The sequence below is a fragment of the Phyllostomus discolor genome, chromosome 9 (assembly GCF_004126475.2).
Source record: "Phyllostomus discolor isolate MPI-MPIP mPhyDis1 chromosome 9, mPhyDis1.pri.v3, whole genome shotgun sequence".
Taxonomy (NCBI): domain Eukaryota; kingdom Metazoa; phylum Chordata; class Mammalia; order Chiroptera; family Phyllostomidae; genus Phyllostomus; species Phyllostomus discolor.
In genome coordinates this window covers 35,313,710-35,327,277 of record NC_040911.2, presented here as the reverse complement: position 1 = coordinate 35,327,277, position 13,568 = coordinate 35,313,710, and the positions used below count along the sequence as shown (strand labels likewise).

General features: G+C 33.5%; 1 protein-coding gene across 1 annotated transcript in view; it reads left to right on the top strand.

Annotated features, from left to right (window-relative positions):
- Nucleotides 1-13,568, top strand: part of PSMA8 (proteasome 20S subunit alpha 8) — a 38,903-nt gene that overhangs the window by 23,232 nt on the left and 2,103 nt on the right. The window contains exons 3-6 of the mRNA XM_028524692.2: nucleotides 2,226-2,350; nucleotides 7,171-7,293; nucleotides 12,529-12,648; nucleotides 12,758-12,820. Of these exons, the coding sequence (XP_028380493.1) occupies nucleotides 2,226-2,350; nucleotides 7,171-7,293; nucleotides 12,529-12,648; nucleotides 12,758-12,820 (431 nt within the window). The remainder of the gene's footprint in view (nucleotides 1-2,225; nucleotides 2,351-7,170; nucleotides 7,294-12,528; nucleotides 12,649-12,757; nucleotides 12,821-13,568) is intronic.

Sequence of the window (13,568 nt, the reverse complement as noted above, 5' to 3'; positions counted from 1 at the left end):
TAATGTCTACTTGTTACAAGGATTGAGTTAAGAAGTATACATAAGAAGTATACATGTTCTAAATACATAAGAAGTATTTAGAACAATGTCAGGCATATGTGAGTGTTTAACAAATATTACTATTACCACTACTACTACATCATTGTTATTATTGTTATTAATTAGTGGCAATTTAAAAAGAAGGTGGTAGGATCTGTATGTACTGGCATGAGAAAGTATCCATAATATATATTTAAAATAATAGGCTACAAAAAATGTGTATGATACAATTCTATTTATACCTTGTGAAATTATATGTTACCTCTTATTCCTTCTGTTGGAATAGTTTAGAATGAGCACATATCAGAAAGACATAAAGTTCCATTTTGAAAAAAAATTACATTCTTTTGCTGGTATTGTTATATTGTGCTTTTGATGTTCAGAAAACAGCCCTTAGGAGAAAAAAATCAAAGAATTTGAAAAGAAATTATTTCATGTAGCAGGTGGAATTCCATTTAATAATAGAAATTTTACATTGTGATATCTTCAGGTAAAGCTGTGATATAAATTTAAGAGCACTAGACTGAGGACTCATTTCTTCTGTATTTGCTTATTTATAAACAAAGGGAAATTACAATATTCATTGCTATTTTTAAATAGAATTTGTTCTTTTTCCTAGCCATTTAGTATTGATTAGCATAATTGCCACTTATGTTAAAAGCAGACACACACACACAACTATGTTATTCATATGGTTTGGCAAATTTATCACTAATTTTTTTCCTCTGAATCAATTATAGAACTTTCTAAGTCTGATATATTTATGTTTCTCTACTTTTATATCGTATTTACATTATAAATGGAAAATACTTAGAAATCTCCTTTCTGATTGTATTTTCTAAATGAGTGAAACTTTTAATTTATAGGATAAGCTAAATCAATATCATTCCACTTCCTTATCTCAGATAACATGTGCAAAAGGAAGAGAATCAGTTTCTCTCCCCTTAACTGATTGTGATTCTTTTTTTTTTTTTAAGATTTTATTTATTTATTTATTTATTTTTAGAGAAGGAAGGGAGGGAGGAAGAGGAGAAACATCAATGTGTGGTTGCTGGGGGCTGTGGCCTGCAACTCAGGCATGTGCCCTGGCTGGGAATGGAACCTGCGACACTTTGGTTCGCAGCCCGCGCTCAATCCACTGAGCTATGCCAGCCAGGGGTGATTGTGATTCTTAATAGTGGCATATTCTGACAGCTTCTTCATTGTTGACTGCTATTAACCATCTTCAGAGACTAGCAGTCCTTTCAGATTTCTAGAAACAAGATTTGAAATGATATGGTAGAAGAACAAGAGTTTGTAACTGCAAAATACTGATGGTTATGTGAGAAATGAATGTTTCAAAGACTTTGGGAATGAATTTTTGGGAAAAGTGATTTTAACAGCGTGGGGAAGGAAACAAAATGGCCTTGGAAAGGTCAAATGGCAAAGAAGTCTTTAATAGAAATGTTTGCATCCATTGCAGCTGTTTAACTTTTTGCTCACTTCATTATTTTTTTAACTGAAACATTTTATTTCCTTACAGAAGTGTTAGGAATTAATTACATGATGTTTTTGGCAAGACAAAAGTAAAGCAAGGTGTTTTCTTTTTTCTTTTGTAACATTTTTGATTTTCAAATCCTTAATCTTAGACAAAAAGCTAAGAAGAGATATTTCACAGTTATATTGAATGAAATTTGAATTCAATGAATATGTGTTTGATAATGAAGTGTAATATTCATTGTTTTCATAATAATAAATGCAGCTTGCTCTGTGGTTTAGGTAATAAGTATATTGGTTTGGGAACCAAGATAAACCATCAACCTTTGAACTATCTTCCATTGCTGTCTTCCCCAAAAAAGGTTTTTAAAAATATGACTACAGAGATTTTTTAAAAAATACTTAATAAACCCAAATAACCAGCCTAGCTATTGTGAATGAAACCATTTTAATCTTTGGGAAATAGTTTATTTAACATTAGGGTTTAACCATTGTTCTTCAAAACCATTTTCTTTAAAAAGTAAATCAGAATGCATCAAATTAAGGCCTGAAGAAAATAGAATGTCAAATGAATGAATTTTACAAAGTCTTTATAATGGATGCACATTAAAAAAACAAAGGACATCGTAAGAAAGGGTTTATGGTAGCTAAACTGCTTGTGACAATGAAAGAAGTCATTCTTTTTGTTAATGTATCAACTACTTCTATAGGACTGACTGCTGATGCTAGAGTAGTGATAAACAGAGCCCGCGTGGAGTGCCAGAGCCATAAGCTTACAGTTGAGGACCCAGTCACTGTAGAATATATAACTCGCTTCATAGCAACCTTAAAACAGGTAAGCCAATAAATATAGCAACAAATTGCTTTAAATTTCCTCCTTTATAATGATAAATGGGTCTAGTCATGAAAATACTTCAATCATTTAGTCTGTTAAATCTACCAGATTCCTTATTCTTTCTCAAATTTCCTATTCACACTCTTACTCCAGTGGAATGAATTGACTTGATCACTAGGCATCCCAATCAGTATCAGTTCTGAGAATTATATTAAAATTTCAAAGAGCAAGAAATCTAATATTTTAAGGGTATTTCTTCACTTCTGGGGATAAAGTAATGAGAACCATTTTTTAGAGTTTACCAAAGCAGTACCCATGATTCTTTTACCAACAAACCTAAACACAACTAATCAGGTTCAGGTATGACTTCTGAATTCATGAGTAAGTACATTAACATAAGTATAATCATGATATATACAAGTGTTTTTTCACTTATTGTGTTATGCATTTTTATATGTGCCAATATAGTCCTTATATAACTAAATACAGACAGACCTCCTCCTATTGTGCTTCACATTATTGCACTTCATAGATGTTGCGTTTATTACAAATTGAAAATAAGACCCTCCACCAGCAAAAAGATTATGACTTGCTTTATTGTGATAAATTCTCTGGAACCCAACCTGCAATATTTCAGAGGTATGCCTATAATATTGTTTTTAGTTGCTATCAGTAATTCTTGTTTAAAGTATATTTTATTGATTATGCTATTACAGCCATCCCAATTTTTTCTCCCCTTTATCCTTCCTCCACCCTGCAGCCCCCCACACACACTCCAGCATTATCCCCCCTTAGTTCATGGGTGTACCATGGGTGGTACGTATAAGTTCTCTGGCTTCTCTATTTTCTATACTATTCTTAACTCCCCGCCCTGTCTATTTTATGCCTACCAATTATGCTACTTATTCCCTGTACCTTCTCCCGCATTCTTCCCCTCCCCTCCCCACTGAAAACCCTCCACATAATCTCCATTTGTCTAGTTCTATTCCTGTTCTAGTTGTTTGCTTAGTTTTTGTTTTTGTTTTTTTAGGTTCAGTTGATAGTTTGAGTTTGTTGTCATTTTACTGTTCATAGGGTTTGATCTTCTAATATTTCTTAGATAAGTCCCTTTAACATTTCATATAATAAGGGCTAGGTCTCTTGGCTATTGTGGCTGGGTGGATTGAACGCTGGCCTGCAAACCAAAGAGGTGTAGGTTCAACTCCTAGTCAGTGCACATGCTTGGGTGCAGGCCAAGTCCCCAGTAGAGGGTGCATGAGAGGCAATCACACACTGATGTTTCTCTCTCTTTCTCCCTCCCCTCCTCTCTCTAAAAATAAATAAATAAAATATTTTTTAAAAATTAGGGCTTAATAATGATAAACTCCTTTACTTTATCTAGGAAGCACTTTATCTGCCCTTCCATTCTAAATGATAGCTTTGCTGGATAGACTAATCTTGGGTGTAGACCCTTGCCTTTCATGACTTGGAATACTTATTTCAAGCCCCCTCTTGCCTGTAAGGTTTCTTTTGAGAAATCAGCTGATAGTCTTATGGGAAATCCTTTGTAATTAACTATCTCCTTTTCTCTTGCTGCTTTTAAGATTCTCTTCTTATGTTTAATCTTGGGTAACTTAATGATGATGTGCCTGGGTGTGCTCCTCCTTGGGTCCAATTTCTTTGGGACCCTCTGGGCTTCCTGGACTTCCTGGAAGTCTATTTCTTTTGCCAGATTGGGGAGGTTTTCCTTCATTTTTTGTTCAAATAAGTTTTCAATTTCTTGCTCTTGTTCTTCTCCTTCTGGCACTCCTATGATTCAGATGTTGGAGTCCTTAAAGTTGTCCCATAGGTTCCTAAGGCTCTCCTCATTTTTTTTGAATTCTTGTTTCTTCATTCTGTTCCAGTTGGCTGTTTATTTCTTGTTTTTATTCCAAATTGTTGATTTGCGTCCCAGTTCCCTTCCCTTCATTGTTGGTCCCCTGTACATTTTCCTTTATTTCACTTTGTGTAGCCCTCACTTTTTCCTTCACTTTGCGACCTAGCTCAATCAGTTCTGTGAGCATCCTGATTACCAGTGTTTTGAACTTTGCATCAGATAGGTTGGCTATCTCCTCATCACTTAGCTCTTTTTCTGGAGTTTTGATCTTTCCTTTCATTTGAACCATATTTTTTTTGTCTCGGTACACCTGTTATATTGTAGGGGGCACAGCCTTAAGTATTCACCACAGTGGGACAACCCTCTTAGCTGCATTGTGGCACTGTCTGTGAGGAAGGGGCCATAGAGGGGACAGTGCCGCTGGCTTGCTCCACTTTAGCCCCACTTTCCATTGAATGCTCCTGTGAGACTGGAAGATTTGCCTGCTGTTGCAGTCCCCACAGTAATTTACAGGTTTGAGTCTTTAGTTTCCTATTCAGCCAGCCCCACCTCACCAGCATGGTCCACCGCTTTGCTGTGGATCCTGTCCACTCAGCTGCCCGTCTCCCATCTCCTCCCCTCCTACTAGTCTGGGTGAATGTTTCTTCTCCTTGGTTGTCACAGTTCCATACAATTTGATTTTCTGTCACCTCTGGTTATTTATTGTTTTTAAATTGGTTATTATCCTTCTTTACATTGTGCAAAGAAGTAAAGCATTTCTATCTATGCCTCCATCTTGGCCGAAACCTCTTGTTTTTAGTTGCTATCAGTAACTCTTTAGGTTGTTTCTAGTTTCTTTCATTTTCTTATTCCCTCTCTGGCTCATTGGCTCTCAAATTGCTACTTTGATAACATTACTCTATCTTTGAAATAGCTTTTATTTTTCTTTTTTGAATTATATTGTTAAATTAATTTTCAGTATGGAATTACTAGATTAGAGATTATAATTGGTTTTAAGACTCTTGTTATATATAGCTAAATTACTTTCTAAAAAGATTGAACCAATTTTTATTGTGCAACGAACAATGCATAATTATACCCCTGAAGGATCATCAGCATTGTTTTTTGTTATTTTTCTTTTATTTTGCAAATAAGCACAACATGGTACTTGTATAGTTGTTTTAAATTATATTTTATAATTAGTGGTGAAGTTTATTTTTTTCACTTATCAGTGAATTTTTATTTGTCCTAAAATAAACTATTTTCCCTTTAGATAATGTGCCCTCCAGTGGTTAAGAATGTGTCCTCAGGAATCAGAATTTTGAGATTTGAATCCCAGCTCTGCTGCTTCCCAGTTAATCCTTTGGGCAAACTACTTAGCCTATTTTGCCTCAATTTTCTTATTTATAAAGTGAGCATTACAGTAATACCTACTCTGTTGAGTTGGATTAAGTGATTTAATACGTTTTAAACATTTAGAACACTTCGTGGCATGGATTTTACCATTTGTCCATGTAGAGATATTTTTATCCACCATATATTCTATATATTAAAGTTGTAAATTATATACTTATTTAAAAATTGGTCTATTCTTTAAGTTTAATTTATGGAGCTGGGAAGTCCAACATTTTTATATTTTTCTGCTTTTTTTAATTTGCTTTGATTTTCCCAGTGGTTATAAAGCTATCCAGTAAAAAATAAGGTGTAGAACATTGTGTATACAAGATTCCCAATTGTAATTTTTAGGTTTTCTTATTTATGCATAGAGAACATTTATAAAAATAGACATTTTAAAACTGTAACAGTGAAGTTGCCACTGGGGAGGGTCCTGAGTTCTGGGCAAAAAAGTTATATACTTTTAGATACACTTTTGGTACTTTTAAATTACTTTAACCATGTGCATGTATTACTTTTTACTTTTTAAAAAATGGTTGATTAAGCAAATAAACTAACAGTCTGTCCTCTAAGGTGTATTTACAAAGCATCTTCTTCATATTTTGATATGATCTAGGAACATTAGGAGATACATAGAAATTAAAACATAAACTCTTTATTTTTTAAGAGTTTATTTATGTTTGTGTAACCCAGTTATTTGCATCTATAATTTGAAGTGGCTTATTAAAATACATATATAATGAAATGTAAAAATAAAAAAGATATAATACATAGACAAGTCCAGGAAGAAAGTGTGGTATAAACGTATTTCGAGCCACAAAGTTATACACATACAATTTCTAAAGCTGCCTACAAATGTGGTCTTGAGCTTCCTGTCAGGACTGCCACTGCACAGCTTCTAGGAGCACCAGCCTCAGGATTAGTGTGAATTCCACTCTCTGGAGCACAAGTCCAGGAAGTTCCTGGCACTGAACTTAAAAATACAATTGGTTTCCAGTGCCCTGTTTTCTGTGAGGGGAAAATATGCTTTTTCTTCAAGAGAAACGAAGATTTCCTTGTTTTTGAACTGAAAGAAGTGTTTTATTTGGGTTTTATATAGAGATAACTTAGTATATTGTAGACAGAATATACTTGATGATAATAGTAAGAATATTTGATAGTAATAATAATTGTAGTGTCTTCCAAAGTAAACCATGGCATGATTCCAAAGTATATTTCGCTAAAATCAGCTTTACTGGCAACCAAAATGGTGTGACATATACAGTTCTCTACTGTATTAAAAAGATTGTAATCTGTTTATGTTACTAAAATCTATATAAAACAAGAAAAGAACTTTAAGAGCATATATCAGTAAACTTAGAATTTTATTTTATAGACTATGTACATTAATTTTTTTGTAATTTCATCGTGGATTTGAGGTTAGTCCAGAAAGTCAAGGAAGAGGATCCAAATGATATATAGACTAAGAATCAGTAAAGAAGATCACTTTGGCAAGAATACTTTACTATTAGAATTTGTTACTTGATAAATAATGATATGGTCTTTGTATGGCCTATAGAGAAAGTAATTATGAAAACATTTTATTTTTCAGAAATATACTCAGAGCAATGGACGAAGACCTTTTGGTATTTCTGCCTTAATTGTAGGTTTTGATGATGATGGTATCCCAAGATTATATCAGACCGACCCCTCTGGTACTTATCATGCTTGGAAGGTGAATCATGAATTTTTTAATATGTTTTTAAAAGTTGAATAAATGTATTCACTGTAAATGCTCTATCACTTTCAAGGACATGACAAAACTGTTAAAATATTGATAGTAGGAGAAACTTTATGTAACCATTTAGCTAGTCAGCAATTATGATGGTTTTGGGCAGATAAAGAAATATTGAATACTTTGGCTCATTAATCACAGGGTCTTCTCCTTACATTTGAAAAGATGTGACAAACCTAAGTGTATACAAACGGCCAACTAAAAGAAATTTCCAGTTCTTTGTTCATCATTCATTCTTCCAAATTAGTGCTGTATCATGTTAGTGCTGTGCTTGCTTTGAATAGAAGAAGTATGTAATCTTTCAGCTTTTAACAAAGAATTAAGTGAGCTTATAAACTCCATACCGAAATCTTTAATACATCCTCTATTCTAGGAGAGTCAAAGCATCACAAACTGTGAATTTATTCTTATGTGTCAGTACATTGCAATTACCTCCATATAGTTCCTGGGATATAGTTTGTTTTTTGGTTAAGTCATTATTCTTGTTTCAGTCCTCAACTAATAACTTTGTTTAATATCACAAAAATCTAGGACCTAGCGAAACAAGTGGCAGTTTTCAGAAGTGAATTTTTGTATATTCTCATATATAAGAATAAGACTACATTATAGAATTTAAGTGATTTTGACTCTATTAAAAGTTTAAATACTTAAGCCTTAAACTAGGTTTAGGAAGAGTTTATTTTACTATTTTTAGTAAGCATATAAATTAATTGGAAAATAATTGCCTTGATTTTTAAGCTTATATTAACTAAAGTATTTGATTTGAGCTGTCCTCATACAGTTTATAAACCAAGTAACCAAACCAGCAAAAACAATGGACTATATTCTTACCACAAATATCTGAATACTCATGTTAGCTGTACATCTTCTTTTAAGATACCTAGACAATTTATTGGTAATCAGAAGCTATGAATTTACCTGCTGCAAATATCAGACTTTTTGTCATATTATGAATTTTACTCTGAGCAGGAACAGATGTCAGTGTTAGCAAAACAAAAACATTAAGTAACTTTTTAAAAAAATGATCCTTCTGGCTACCATGAGAAAAATTCATGGAGAGAGGGCACGGATGGATGTAGGTAATATAATAAAAATTCAAGTAATTTGAGGCAGGTGGAAGTGCTAGAAATGGTGAGAAGTGGTTAGATTTCAGTTTCATTTTGCTAAATGAGGAGTGATGTGAGGCTTTCTTGATGGATCTAAGGTGTGAAAGAAAGGAGAAAGGAGTAAGAATAACTGAAATGTTTTAGAATATGTATAGATTTATGAAAATGATATAGTGAAGAGGGAAATTTTGATAATGTGTAGGAAAGTGGAAACATGTAAGAGCAAAGACCTTCAATAGGTACAAGTCATGAAATTCAATGTGAAAGTAGTTAGGGAGAAGCATACACAGTTTCAAGGTTTAGCTTTCGAATAAATGTTTTTAATAGAACATTTCAAACATATACCTAAGATTACAAAATTTAAAAATACATTCATCAAGTTTAAGTAGGTGTTAACACTTTACCATATTTGCTTCAAATCACGTTTTAAGTGAAATATTACAGACTAATGAAAATAATGTTTCAAGCACTCCTGTAACCACCAGCCAGCTTGAATGTTAGAGAAACTTCCTATGTATCCTCCTTATCTCATTCTCCCCCTACTATATCTCCTCCTACCTGCTGCAGGAAACTGCTTTCCTAAATTTGATGTTTACTTTTCTATGCATAACTTTACACTTTCACTGCACATGGAAGTATCTGAAAATAATAGGCACTGTTTTGCATATTTTAAAATTTTATATAATTAGTATTATATTATGTATATCACTCTGCAACTTACAATTTTCTTTGTTTAGTTTGACATTAAGTAGAGGTAAGTGTAATGATGAAACCGAAGTGCTGGACTATGTCCTAGAGCACAAGAGGGAGCTGACTTAGATTTTGTACAGAGGAACATTTCTCCAAGAAAGTGACACTCATTGAACTGAAACTAAATAACAAGGAGCCATCCAATCATAATCCTTGACTATATTAGGACAGGGATTTTTCCCAGATTATTTTAATGTAAAAAGATACAATGTTAGAAACTTATAGGTAGGTTATGTGGAATCTATATTGTGTAGGAGTTTCTTGGCCTTATAAGCTTACAGGACATAGCCATAGTATAAAGCAGCAGATCTCAAAATGTAGTCTTCAGATCCACCCAGCTACATCAGTATTCATTGTATTCTTTACCATTATGCATTCATAGTAAATAAATTCAGCTTTTGCATAATTGTCTTTAATGAAACAGTACAATTTATTAATTTTATTGAATCTCAATCTTTTTTCTTATCACAAGAAGAAAATCTAATTCTGTATGATGATGAATGTTAACCAGACATATCATGGTGATCATTTCACAATGTATACAAATATTGAACCATTATATTGTATACCCAAAACTAATATAATGTTATATGTCAATTATATCTCAGTTTTTTAAAATATTATTTAAAAACTCCATTCTTAAGTATGCACATTTTAATGTTCTATGTTATGTACTAGAAGTGTGCTTTATTAAAGCACATCTGCTGCAGGTGCAGTGGTAGTTTTGAAGAAAAACAGTTATGCAGTTGTTTGAGTTGCAAGCTGAACCAGCCCATTTTGAACAACAGATAGAATAACTGTGGTTATTCAGACTTGGAAATTTGGCAGGATATCTTCTCAAGAATGAATGATACACCCTGGCAAGGTAACTCAGTTAGTTAGTATCTTCCCAATAAGGTAAGGTTGCTGGTACGATCACTGGTCAGGGCATATACAAGAGGCAACCAATGAATGCATTAATGGATAGAACAACAAAATCAATGTCTCTTCCTTTCTCTCTCTCTAAAATTAAATAAGTAAATACAGTTTTAAAAAAAGAAGGAATGATCCAAGCCTTTTACTTTAAGGAAACAACTGACAGTATTTGTAGCCAGTGATAATAGTCAAGCTTTCAAACAAAAATTAAAATTTTGGAAAACATCTATTTGTCACAATGAACTTGACAGTTTCTTAGTAAAGACTTCTCTGATGAGATTTGTCATGAAATTAATAAGCACAATTATTTGCTATTACAGAAATCAAATGAGCCAGTATTTGAAAGATCTTTATAATTCAATGAAGCAGTATTTTTCAGATGATGACCAAAGCTTAGTATTACAAAACTAACAATTAAAAGCTTTAACTAACAAATTAAAGCTTTTGGAATCATGTTTTGCTCTTATCATTAGTACTTCAAAACAGGAACAAAGTTAATGATATATTGTATACTTCAGACAATGTTTTCCAAAATGTAATTCTTTTGATGTTAGTTGGTAAAAGTAAATAAGCTCTCAAGTTTTGGGAGATGTTTGTTTAAAGAAATTTTATTGACTTTTATTAAGTTCTGGATCTTCTAAAAATCATGTACGTCTCCTACAAGCAGTAACCCCCCCCAAGATTACTTCAGTTTAGAGCCCTTTCTCCATTCTGGTATTCCTTGGAAAATACTGCCATAGAGACATAGAACCTCAGGACTGAAAAGACTTTTGAAGGCTGTTTAACCACCATTTTTAGGAAGTATATGAAGAGGACCCCCAAAAATGGAATTTGTGTATAAAAATTGCATATTCATTCTTCCATTTGAAACTTCAATCACCTTCTAAGTACTCTCCATTAGATGCAATATACCTGTCAAAATGCTTTTTTCCACTGCTCAACACACTTTTTGAACTTATCATCAATTTTGATGCCTTTTAGTGCTTCTGCCATTTTTGTTTTATCTCCAACAAATCAGCAAAACATTTCCCTTTGAGGACTTTTTCATCTGGGGAATACAAAAGAAAAAGTTGATTGGGGCAAGATAAGGTGAGTAGGGAGGGTGGGACACAGGCATCATGCCATTTTTTCAGTCAGGATCTGCTGAACACTCAGTGCTGAGTGGGAAAGTGTGTTCATAAATCAACCATGAAAGGGGCAAACGTGTTGAAAGAGTCTTCAGAAAAAATTCACTGAAGCCGTACACAGCCTCTCACACCACCAGCAGCTGGTACGCTGATACAGATGGGTTCCTGGAACACTCACATAAGCAGAGGATGCCTGTACTACAAGGAGCCCACTGTCCAGAAGATAACTCTAGTTTTGTTTTGTTTTGGGGGTCTCCCCTCGTATTAGAAAGTGCTTTTAGGATCAGCATTTATTGAAGGAAAGGGAACAGGATTAGACAGAGGGAAAAGTTAGACTCAGTAAAGACCTCATCAACACTTTGTGAAGCTCTGGAACTGGGGTGGCTCTTCAAAGTTGTTCCAAGTTGGAATGAGAAGACTGGACATTAATAGCACTTTGTCAGTCAAAGTGTTGAGGTTAAGAAAACTCATTTTAACCTTTCCAGCCCTTCATTTCTTCATCCATGAATTTGGGTTTATAATATTACCTATTTAACTGTTTTGGAAATGGTTAGGTTAGGTGAGATAATTCATGTAAAATGCATAACATACTACCTGGAACACAAGTGCTCGATTAATGTAAATTACTACTTATCATCATCACTAGCACTAGTCCAGAATTTAGACCACCTGTAGCCATGCAGCTGGGGAAGTTTGTTTGCTGCTGTTTGTTTGTTTGTTTGTTTGTTTTCCTTCATTTGATGAAAAATTCTGAAGAATATAGAAAAATGCAAAATGAAACAGCAGAAGCCCTTCTCGCTTATAGAGTCAAAGAAGATAAGGAATTAATAATTAGTATACTTTAAGTTCTAAGAAAATGTTGTACAGTCCAATTCATGTAAATAGCTTTCTTCACGTTGATTTTTTTCCCTTTTGTCTGTCTTATTTTTGCACCATATTGCAAAGTCATACCTTCTTTCCTCTCCACATCTTTTGGAGCTACAGCTCTTTCCATCTTCTCTGTCTGTGAAGAACTTGGGAGCCATTAAAGCAATAGAAAGCATTGGCCAATATAAAGCACTAGTATATTTGAAAAATTACTCATGCCATCACTACAGATTATTCATGTAGGACCAAACGAGCTGCTGAAATGTTAGCTGAGTTTTCAAACCTACAATTTTCATTTAGCAATTATGGTAAGAAGTACTAGAATACACTGTAAACCTTTAAACTTCATTTAGTAACCATAATGTCCTTTATATCACAGTGATGCTAAGAGTTATTTTCTGTTTTTCTAGGCAAATGCAATAGGCCGAAGTGCTAAAACTGTCCGAGAATTTCTAGAAAAGAATTACACAGAAGATGCTATAGCAAATGACAATGAAGCTATCAAATTAGCAATAAGAGCTTTATTAGAAGTAAGTGATCTATAAAGCATATTCAGAAAAGCATAGTTTTTCCCTCAGTCAATTGTTCATTAAAACACAGAGTTTCTTGAATTCTAATGTTGCACTTTTTCTACATCAGGTTGTCCAGTCTGGTGGCAAAAACATTGAACTTGCTATAATAAGAAGAAATCAACCATTGAAAGTAAGTCATTAACCAAATAGGAAGAAACCACTGTAGTATATTTTGACAAAAGTTAAAATATTGACACCTGTGAATCTTCGTTATAAGCCTTAAATATCCCTTAGCATCCATTGACACTGTGGCAATTTCTCTTTTGTTTTCGTAGGCCTGTACTAATTTGTATGTGCTTAATCCAAGCAGTTACCCATCTCTAGCCCTTTGTAAAGATCCAGAGGTTCTCTGAAGACCTAGAGGTGCTGATACGGACCAGTCCCATTTAGAATATGTTCTTTTAAGTACACGTACTAAATCAGTCCTTAATGGTATCCATATAGCATATTCCCTATGGAGATTCATTCCTGGTACCATATGGAGGGCAGTTACTCTTCCTGTATTTTTAGTTCTTCTGAAATCAAGATATACTTCCAGCTAGTGTCATTCAACTGCCATTTATATACTTGTTGGCTTTCCAGGCTTCTAACATAGTATTATCTTTCATTATATTAAAAAAACTCCACCCATTCTTGTTTTTTTTCTGTTTTTTCCACTTTTCACTTAAATGTGCCTTGAGCCACTGTTAAGACTTAAATTTTAACAGCTAGTGTGATAACCCTTCCATATTTCTTTGTGACAAATCTAACACTATTATTTATTTACGTTTTATTATCCATTATGGGTTAAAACTGCTGGACTACAAAATAAATTGTTCAGAACAATGCAATAAATTGTTCTGAATTTTATGGTAGAGGATTCATTGGTTAAAGAACAC